At 38.1% G+C, this 11,225-nt stretch overlaps 1 protein-coding gene across 2 annotated transcripts; it reads right to left on the reverse strand.

The window, feature by feature from the left end:
* On the reverse strand, positions 1 to 2,725 carry LOC136206351 (WRKY DNA-binding transcription factor 70). 2 transcript variants are annotated; one of them, XM_065997372.1, is made up of 3 exons: positions 1,280 to 2,725; positions 627 to 731; positions 1 to 550 (listed from the first exon to the last, which is right to left on the reverse strand). In XM_065997372.1, exons 1-3 carry the CDS (start codon positions 1,612 to 1,614, stop codon positions 193 to 195), a joined length of 798 nt encoding a protein of 265 aa, XP_065853444.1. In that variant the 5' UTR covers positions 1,615 to 2,725; the 3' UTR covers positions 1 to 192. The 2 variants fall into 2 exon arrangements, with proteins under 2 accessions (XP_065853444.1, XP_065853443.1); XM_065997371.1 differs by having other exon boundaries at positions 3 to 562; positions 1,280 to 2,720.
* Positions 2,726 to 11,225: the final 8,500 nt, after the last annotated feature.

Raw genomic sequence — 11,225 nt, forward strand, 5'->3', positions numbered from 1 at the left:
TAGTGAAATTGTCATCGCAGTCTTAAATCCAGTTATCTCCACTATAAGAGTGTTTTATGAAATAGTGGAACTTAATTTATACTATAGTAAGTAGAGAAGAGTTAACAATAACTTAAAAAACACAGGATAAAATCCTAATCCAGCAGGCTAAGCGAAAAAGAAAGAAAGAAATGTACATAAAAAGAAAAAGCATCAAATGCAATCTGCAAAAACATGATGATCATGATCAAAGTGTGGATGATGAAGATCGGATGGAAGCATGAAATGGTCCATTTGGAAAGTGTTATGAGTAGTAATGCAAGAAGATGAATTGTTGAGGGCTTGATCTGAGGATGATGTTGATGACTTGTTTGAGGAAGCTCCATCGAAGCTTATCAGAACAGATTTATCAGATTCATGTTCATGTTCATGGTAATCTATGAAAACATGATTATGATTAGGTTTGCAAGTGTGATTCCCATTATATATTGTCCTGTATAATGGAGGCTCTTCTTCAATTCTTTGTACTTGTTTCTTTGCTTCACATCCTTGCTCATACTTATGTGTACACCTGTAGTAATTCCTGCATTTTATTTAATTATTACTCTACCTTAGCTTAAAGTTCATTTCATTTGATACATACATACCTAGGATACTTGCCCTTCAATATCATTTTCTGCCCATATTTTCTCCAACCATTCCCATCATCTACTAGATCTGAACTCTCTCTTGTCCATGAATTCCATGTTTTCCTGCATTCATTAACACAACTTACTATTCAATTCCCCTACAAAAGATCAACTTATTACTTTGTCTTTTTTTTTTTTTTTTTTTAAATATTTATACTTTATCAAAGTAAGACTATGGACAAAATTTCCATAAAAAATATTAGATATATACTTTTTAAAATAGTATAACTAGTTGCACCCAGCTGTCACACATGTATTATTCTGTATCTATTCTGTGTATAATTTTTAATACGATAACTAGTTGGCCAGTTGTCACACATGTATTATTCTATCAATGTTACACATATATTATTAAAATTAAGTAAAACTATAGTTTTTCCATTCTAATTTGATAAAATATTTTCTCCAATATAAAATTAGAGATTAATAATTCTAATCAAACCCATATTTTTCTATCAAATTATATAACTAAGCTATATTGTTTACCAAATATTTCTTATAGATTATAGTTTAAGAAAATGAAAAAAAAAAACTAGGTATAATTGATGAGTAAATAAATATATAAAACGTACATAAATTAATTCTTAAAAAAAAAATCTAATAATATATACCTTCTCTTATAGCATCCTCTCCGGTACTTGGTGGAAGAAGAACTCCTGGAAGTGTCAGCGGAATCGTCAGAGTTCCGGGCGTCGGAAAGTTGAAAAGAAGCGGGAGGGAAGTGAGATAGGTGATCGGAAGGAGGCGGATTCAATATAGAAAGAGTATTAGTGAAAGAATTCAAGACGTTGAGCACAAGATCTTGAGGAGGGGGAAGTGATTCATTATTTTTGTTATTTTCAGATTGAAGAAGAAAAGCTTTAAGTTTATAAGCGAAGTGGCGACCTTGAACAAGCTCGTCGATAGCCCGTTCCCGTTCCCGTTGCCGTTGTGAGGAGGAGTTCATAGCTAGGGAAGGAGGGAGGGATCCAGGAGTTGAGAGATGCGATGGTTTTATTTTATTTAGCAGGATGAGGAAGTTGGGTCATTCAACGAAACTTATTAGGAACCTGCCCATCAACTTACCCACGCGCCTTTTCTTCTAAACTTCTAAACTTCTAATATAATAATCTTTCATTTCATCTTTTTTTTTTTCTTTTTAAAAGAGGATAACTTATGCAAATATCTCCAAGGTTTTATTATTAAAAAAAAATGATATTAATGATGGGCAGTGCATAGAAACGAAGGTGGCACATTCCACCACTCCCTGTATCCAGACATAGAGCCAATCCCTCGTGCCAACAGATGTGTCGGGTGATTCGCTGAACGTTTAACAAAATTAACACTACAGAACATATCTCATATCTCAGAAGAGAGATTTACAATCGGTGACAATACGGCCAACAACGGAAGGAATTGGAGTTGCGTTCTGCACAAGCAGATGGCAATTCGACTCCACCATCGTATTCAACAAGCCCTGTCCCTGTAGCGCTTCTCATAGGGCAAGTGCCTCTTCCACGAAACCTTCACACGGTCCCCTCATCAATCTGCATCGGCCAACCAAGAACTGACCCGCCTCATTCCGAGCTACCATGCTGAAGCTAATCCTAGCCGGGTTACAGAAAACAGCAGCATCAACGTTTATTTTAATCAACCCCGGATCAGGAGGCAGCCATATATCTGCAATTTTGGGCACAAAGTGCATCTCCACACCATGCAACATCACCTGCAATTGCTGCCATCTTTGGTAAAAGCCCACCGCTTCGCTATATCTATTTGCTGATGGCATCTCCTTACGACTCCAAATCCAATCATTGCAGCTTGTCCATACCGACCAGCAGGTCATTGCAATAAGCTCTAAGCTTTGATAGTTAGCTACCACCTGCAAGGAAACCCAGAAATTCCGAAAATTATTTGTCAACGCACTACAATCACCCAACGGAGTCGAATGCCACATTTCCCGTGCCTTCCCACATCCTACCAGAGCGTGGAAAGTATCCTCTGACCAAAGAGCACAACTCGGACATTTAGTCGCCACCTCCACCCCACGGCATCTTAGCACCGTCAACTGTAAACATCCCGAAAGGGCCCTCCACATCACATTAGACCAATTATACCATTATACTCTAAGGCTTTCAAATTAGACCAATTTTAAATTAGACCAAGGTTTTACCTTTAATCATAAACAATACCATTATACTCTAAGGCTTTCAAATTAGACCAATTTTACCTTTAATGTTTCTAAATTAGATCATTTTTAAGTTAGTATTAACAGAACACTTTACGTAGTAATGAATCTCGTTATCTGAATTCAACGTATGTGTCATATTATTACTAGTAATAGATCGAAGACACGTGTACACACTTAAAAAAAATATTTTAAAAAAATGTTTATGTATTCTGCACCATATTGAGGACATGTGCACACATAATATATTTTTTCACTTTTTATTCATTTTTTTCACAAATGGACATGTATATTTGATGTGTTGAGTGATAACGTGACACGTAAATGAAATTACGATATCTAGATTCCTCATTACGTATAATATAATTGTTAGGTTTTTTTTAAGAACTGTAATTAGGGTTATGAAAAGCATTTTTTGTTTTTTCCTACATTGGGATGTCTCAAGTTTTTCTAGTTATATATATATGTATATATATGTTGCACAAAAATTCAAATAAGTGCAATAAATCAACTTGTTCAAGTTATTCCAACTGGATCACTAGTGAAAAATGCTTAATTGTGTCGCTATAATTTCATTGGACTATAGAAAACTCAACGTAACTACGTCAATTACATTGAGCTTCAAAAAAACTCGACACAATTGTTAAAAATTTCATCAATTATGTCGGCTCCAGACATTGAGCTAACATAGTTCTCCTAATGCTTTGTTCCTCCATCGAACTTCGATGCCTCCAACCGATTCTACTATCACTTCGAGCAACCACCGCTTTGAGTGCCTCCGACTAGTCCTCTCATCCTTGTCCAAGTATTCCCCATTTTCCACCTTTTTATTTGGTGCATTCAATCACAATTTGTTGGAGTAATGTTACTTAAATTTTTTGCTAAAGCTTTTGCTTAAATTGATTTGTGTAGGCGTGAATGTTTCATGATGTGATTTTTTCATATCATTTTTTCATTTAGGTTATGACTAAGTTTGGCTATTTATGGGAACGATTTTTGCTTAGGGAAGTAGTAAAGTCGTTTAATATTTGGTCTAACATTATATGGATGGAGTAATTTTAAGTACAATTAATAACACAACAGATTAAAGTTTGTTAAAGTCATATGATTTTTTCAATCTTTAACTTTTTTAATCTATTTTTTTTCATCATTATCCTCAAAATTAGTGGTTGAAAATGGGTTGGAGTTGGATGTATGGTATGCGAATGACTACAAGGTTATTACAAAGGATTGGTGAGTTTATTATGGTTGCCCATAAAGACCAATTAAAGAACGATTCAAATAAAATTATTTTTCCTTGTATTAATTGTAATAACTCGAGGGGGTGTCGTGACATAGGTGAAGTTTGCATTCATTTAGTTCATCGCGGGTTTAAAAAGAACTATACAAGGTGGACATGGCATGGTGAGATCTTTGATGATGCAGAAAGCTCTAATTGGGGGGGGGGATATTCGTTGTGATAAGGATATGAATATTGATATTAATATTAAAAATGATAATAAAGTTGAGAGGGATAAGATTAACGAGATGATGCATGATGTAGAAGACCATTTTACAGAGCGTCCCCGTATGCATGATAGTATTTTGAGAGCGGTCGAAAAACCATTATATCCTAGTTGTACAACATTCACTAAAATTTCTGCCATCCTAAAACTATTCAACTTGAAGTCAAGCCATGGTTGGACTGACAAGAGTGTTACACATTTGTGGGAAAATTTGGCAGAAATGCTTCTAGAAGGAAATGAACTTCCAATATCTACTACCTATGAGGCAAATAAACTTATCTGCCCTATAGATATGGAGTATGAGAAGATAGATACATGCCCAAATGATTGTGGGTTGTATCGAAACGATTACGATATGCATGAGTATCCAAGGTGTGAAGTGTCTTATTATGGGAGAAATGAGAATGATTCGGGTTTAAGAAAAAAAGGGATTACAGTTAAGATATTATGGTATCTTCCAATTATAATGAGGTTTAAAAGCCTTTTTTGGAGGAAAAAATGCAAAATTATGACGGCAACATGCTGAATAGAGGAAGAATGATGGGTTAATAATTTATACATATTGATATCATGAAAAATGGCATCACATGGATGATGTCATGATCACCCTCCTCTGTAATAAAAGGTCGCATGTTGTCTAAAGAAAAGCCCATAACCATTGGCGGCAGCCAAAGCCCAACGATAGACAGCCCAGTCACATATACCTAAAGCCTGAAACCAACATCATGGATTTTGGCCTAATCACAAGAGAAACTTCTAGAATCCTATGAGATAAAGGATTCCTCCCAGGATTCGGACTCCTCAAGGGACTAAGAATCCTAGACTCACAAGGATTCCTAAGGAGGTGACAACTTTAACCTAATCAAATACTATAAATAGACAGGTATGGGTATAAGGTTCAGTATGTTAACTACTATATCTAAACTTGTCCTTACTCTTCAATCTGATCCAATCATAAAACTAGCTTAGGCATTGGAGTGGGTTTGTCGGACTCCGGTTCCGTCTAACCTCCATCCTATTTTGCAGATTCACAACAACGCCAGATTGACCTAAAGATTAAGACACGTAATCAAATTCAGGTAACAAGTTATCATTAGTGCGGTGAAGTTGGATCGAATAATTTGTCGTGATTATTCAGAATATCTAGTTGTGGCTACATCCCATCAAATTCAATCGGAGGTTCATCGGAACAACAAAGAAGAGGTTCAACAGACACTCCAACTGGATCCTTAGTACCAACTGTTGGTAGTGAGGTTTCCCTAAGATTTGGCCAAAATATGGCCATGCAAAAAGAGATGGATGAGGCAAAATCAGACCATCAGTGGGAGATGATTGTTCTCCAACGATAACTAAGAAAAGCAAAGGAAGATCTTTGAAATAAAATCGTTCAAACGGCAGAGTCCGGTCAGGAATCCACTAAAACTCCGAAGGCATGCTCTCAAACTGTGTCACCGATAAGGAGACATTCCTAGTCAAGAACTCCTCTATGCGGACATGAAAAGCCCAAGGAGAAAGATCAATCCTAGGGCTGTAACAGAAACCGCACCCCATCCAAACATTTCGGTTATCGGCATAATCGTGTGGAGAAAGATAAGTCAAAGCCAAAGGAGGCCACACCCCTTAGCAAGGAGGATGTATTGGAACTCCTCAGAAAATATGAGCTAAAAAGAAACAACTCAATAGATGGATATTCAGGTTTCTCGGATACTTGCACTCCTTTATCTAGAGAAATTCAGCGACAACCAATGCCTAGGGGTTTCTAAATCCCAACTTTTGGCCAATATGGAGGAATCGAGGATCCAGTTACACATGTTAAGAATTTTTAAAGAATCATAAAAGCAACCACTACCACAGACGCGGTGTTATACCATCTTTCCCTACGACCCTGAAGTAATTTATAGCCTTTTGGTTTGAGAAACTCTTACCCGAATCGATTTATGACTTTAACCAAATCATTGAGTCATTCGTGGATCATTTTGTCACTTCAATATCTGAAGGAAAATCGATGCAAGATCTCAATCGTATCGTCCAGGCTGAAGGAGAGACGTTAGCCCAATTTATCAAAAAATTTATGCGCTAGCCATTCAGGTCAAGGAATTCAGCATTGGAGGAGTCATGGTTGCTATAGCAAGTAACTGTCGAAGCAGAGCCTTACAGTAAAGTATCATAACTACTAAGTCGGGGGAATTCCAAAACCTTATAAAGAGGGACTAAAGCTATACACGATGGGACGAGGACAAGTCGAACCATTTATTAAGAAAAGAGTTCAACCCGAAGGTGACAAACCTTCCCGAGACAAAGATATAAGAGACCAAAGCACCAACAAGCCTTGGGAGCAAAGAGATAAAATACAACTATCCTTTAACGCTCACTGGAAAAAATTCTCTTTTGGGTTGAAGACAATAAAATGTGAATCAGGTACCCATCGAAGCTCAAAAATGGTCAAAGTAATGGGAGTACTATCACTTCCTTAAAAGTGAAGGACATGAGATAGAAGATTACAGACAGCTCATCATAGAGCTAGAAAAGTTAGCAGAAAGTGGCAAACTCGATCATTTCCTCAAAATATATGGACAGGAAAACAAAAGAAAGAAGGAGAAAAACCAATAGGCCCGAGCCCCTCGGGGGGTGATCAACGTGATTGTCAGAGTCTCACAGGGTAAGAGGAAACCGCCACAATAAAGAGAGTCAAAGACAAATGTTCAGACTTTTACTTCGGTCTCAAGAACAATATGTGTTGGTCCCGTGTGATTAGTTCCAAAGGGGGGTTAGGAACTAATATAACTTTTTCGCTAATTAATCTTGCTGACTTAATAATTTTGGTGAGTTTATTAACTTAGCTTTGGTCAGCTTGGCCGATCTCAATGTAAGACAGCTTTAGTCAGATGCTGACTAAGACTGTTTCACTTGAGAGTTGGGAATTGACACTTTTGTGGTCAGCTTCCAACTCAGCACTCCAATTTACTCAGTGTCAGCTTCAAACAGTTTATATGCTGAGTAAATATAACAAGCAACAAATTCACATATATATATTTGAGAGAGTTAGAAATTACTCAGTATCACTTATCCTGGTTCGGCCTCTCCGCCTACGTCCAGTCCCCAGAATCCTCCGGGCTTTTAGAATCCAATACTGAGCTCTTTAAAGGTAGAGCACAAACTGATTACAGGCAGTTGAATATGCAAGAGTACCTTCCTCTATTTGTCTACTCAACTCCTACTAAGTGTTACAACCCAGCACTTAGATTTCTCTACCACTAAGTACTTAATACCAAGTACTCGGCATACACACTCTCAATATTACAATTGATCACAAACTTGTTCCTTTTAAGATAAAGAACACTTTAGATGATTACAGACAATCAATCTAGCATTTACACAAAGAATAGAATGTTGGTGTAAGTTTTCTTTCTTGTTTTTTAGTGCGTTGAATTTGTATCTTTCTCACTTGTAATTTTCTGTGAATCGGCAATCTTCCAAATGATATCTTTGTCCCTTTTATAGTTGAAATGTGAGGAACAAATCATTTGAAATTGATTTGTCCGTTGAGTCCAAAACGGCTCTTTTGGGGAGACAAACTTCTGGTCAGCTTCAGATGTGCAGGCCAATCCTGTCTTCTGAATTCTTCAGACGTCAGACTTGTCTTCTTCCTACAGACTTTGTCTTCTTGCGGCAGTTTGTCTTATAGCATCGAACAGTTGAACCATGCATCTTGGAATTTGGCTTTTGCGTAATTCAAGGCTTCTATTATTGGTACAGACAGTTGTCGAATTTGTCTTTTAGCTAACGGATCATTCAAGCTGTCCTGAAGATCACTCAACTTCACTTTGATAATCATTGTCTTTGATTTTCACCAATACTCATACTGAGTTCTTTTTCCACTCAGCTTCCATGGTCAGCTTCGTTTTGTAGAATCTATTTCTTGGAGCAGACTTCTTCTGTGCTGAGCTTCGTTTCACTCAGCTTCTTTGATCAGCTTTATTCTAAAGCTGTTGTTCTGAAGATGACTTATCATCTCTTATGCTGAGTTGCTCTTCACTCAGCTTGTGTTGTGTTCTCATGCTTACTTTGTCCTGTCTTAATCTTTATTTCTTTTTGCATTCATATTTATACTCAATATTGAACAAACGAATTAGTACAACTAAATCAAAGCACTTAAATTTAATTGTCTCTTAATCATGGATTAAACTTAAATGATTTTGTCAAATCAAAATCTTGTGGAAAGGTGTTTCAACAAACTCCCCCATTTTGATGTTGGCAAAATATTTAATTTATGGAACTCAGTATTGAAGTTCCCCATGATTGAATTACATTTTATTCTTCTGAAATTACTCCCCCGTAAGGGTTGCATATATTGTCTTAACTTAACTCTAAGCCTTCTGAGTAATTAGAGAATACATGTTTTATACTGACTTAGTTCAATCCTAGACTTTCTAAGATTCACTTCAGATGAACCTAGGTCAATTTTCAGAAGAGTTCAATGTTTACTCAGTTTGATACAATGAATAGTTTTGGTATCAGAGTTAGTGTGTACTGAGTATTTTTAATTTGAAGTTATTTGTTTGTTCAATTTTTAGACAGGTCAGCATATATCATAAATTAATAAGCATCGCATATAGTTAAGTCAAATTGAATGAAAGGATACTTAACATATATTCGAGTCTTCAAGCATAAATACAGAGTAAGCTAAGTCCTAAGTTGACTAAGCTATTGCTTCCTATTAACTTGTGCTTGATGAGCAGCTTGATGCAATTTTCCTTTGCCTTTTTCTTTCCGCTTCTTACTGCCTGAAGCTTCACATGTGTCTTGCTGAGTTCCATCATCTTATCTTTTCTCCCCTGTTTTGCCACCATCAGGCGGAGGAGGGATGAAGGTATCATTGAGAGCAGCACGAGTCAGCTTGACTGAATAGGCTTTGAGGCGCTTTGTGCTTTCAAATAACCCATCAAGTACTGGGACCCCATCATCCAGAACTGCACCAGGGACGCGAATAGTTGAGTTGATCATGCTGAGCATGTATTCCTGTGACTTAGTTAGCCAAGATATTGCTTCTGCTAGCTGGGCATACAATTGATGGTACATTTTAAGGACAGCTTTATCGTAAATGTCACGCTGGGCATTTGTGTGACGCACATGTCTAAATAAGCTCTGAGTAGTCTGAAGGATAGTATTGGTTTTGACCACATCAGTTTCCATCTCCTCTTTGCTCAGATTCAGAAGACGGACAGCTTCACTAATTTCATCCATCATGCATTGGGAAGATGAAGAGAGAAGATCACGAGTACCAATCAGCTCAGAAGACAGCTTGGTAAAGCAATGATCTAGCTCAGCAGAGGTAGTATAGCCTGTGTTGATGGTAGGTAAGGCATTGATCTGTCCTTGAAGTGAATTCATGTGATTCACTATCATCAATATCAGCTCAGTCAGCTTGACAAAGGATTCTTGCTTGGGTTGCTGGGTTTGGACTGAGGTCATGACACTTACTAAATCTTTGAGATTTTTGATCTCATTGAGAAGCTGAGTGACAGACAAAAACTCTTGTGATTCAGCATTTGCAGACCCAGTAGCATCGGCATGAGAAGTGTTTATATCCTGGAGAAGATGTTGAGCTGAGTTAATGATGCGACGTCCGGACTCAGTGGCATGAAGATAGGCAAATTGTGCCTCAGGATTTACCTCAGTGGCCGGAATTCTAGTAGCACCTGATTGAGGAGGTGTTTGGTGTTGTCCTTGAGTAGAAGTGCCAGTATGGTCAGCAACTGGACTTTGATGTGGATGAGCAAGAGGAGCTGACTGCTCAATATTCTGCAAAATAGGATGGGAAGGAGGTGGATCGGTAGAGATAGTTACCTGCTCAACATGGACTTAAGTTGGTGCAGGAAGAGGCACCTCAGGTTGAGCAGGATTTTCCTTAGCTTGCTTGTCTCCTTGAGCAGCTAGGACTTCGAGTTCTTGCTCGGCTTGGTTTGGATTTTCTGGAGTCTTGGCGTGTTGCTCGGTATGAGTAACAGAGGCTTGGTTTTCCTGTATGGAGGGATCAGGATGTGATGAGAATAACTTAAAGTGAGTAGTTGTAAGGTCCGTGATTTCATCCCTCGGAGGCGAATCATCCAGGAGGTCAATAGCTGGAGATTTGTAGGCCTTCTTCTTAAGCCTTCTTAACTTTTTGGTCTTTGGAGGAGATGGGTCAGCAGGAATGGAATCAAGAGATGATTCTATTCCGAGATCAGTGTTGAGCCCTTCCATGACCATTTATTGCTTTGGGAGCTCAGCTTCACCTGTCTCATCCTGTACGGCAGGACTGTCAACTTGCTCAATATTTCCTGTTTATTCATGCTCAGTATGAGCTTCTTGATATTGCTCAATATCCTCATCAGTATCATGTTGATCTTCATCACTGCTTAGTTCTTCTGCTTCTTGATCAGCAGGAATTTGCTCAAGGTCAATCTTTTGGCTTCTGATAAAGTGAGAATCATCAGGAACTGCAAATCAAAGAGGAACAGCTTCAACTGGACTCAGCTCAACAGTTTTCTTCTTCTTCTTCAGAGAGGTTTCCTCACTTTTTAGCTCCTCAGGCTCATCTTACCTCTTTCTTTTCTCTGTTGACTTACCTTGGTCAGCATCAATTTTCTTCCCCTTAGAGACAACCCGAATTTTTTTGGGGACAACATCGACATCCTTTGATCTGGTTTGGATTGCCTTGCGTTTCTTTTCTCGCTTGGTTTGGATAGCAGCTTCGGCTACAGCGATATTCTCGTCCTGAGGTAGCTCAACATCATCTTCCTCCTGAGCTTCCCCCTCAGCTTCCCCCTGAGCTGCCTCGATGACCCCTTTTCCCTTCTTGGGCTTGATAGGTTGGTTGTATACTAACCCAAACAACAACGCAGC

The sequence above is a fragment of the Euphorbia lathyris genome, chromosome 9 (assembly GCF_963576675.1).
Source record: "Euphorbia lathyris chromosome 9, ddEupLath1.1, whole genome shotgun sequence".
NCBI lineage: Eukaryota > Viridiplantae > Streptophyta > Magnoliopsida > Malpighiales > Euphorbiaceae > Euphorbia > Euphorbia lathyris.

Excerpts from the sequence above, each read along its gene's own strand:
- LOC136206351 (XM_065997371.1), bottom strand. The coding sequence starts at position 1,614 with ATGAACTCCTCCTCACAACGGCAACGGGAACGGGAACGGGCTATCGAC. Across the intron at positions 732-1,279 it reads AGAGGATGCTATAAGAGAAG|GAAAACATGGAATTCATGGA; the intron begins GTATATATTATT and ends TAATGAATGCAG. Across the intron at positions 563-626 it reads TTGAAGGGCAAGTATCCTAG|GAATTACTACAGGTGTACAC; the intron begins GTATGTATGTAT and ends AATAAAATGCAG.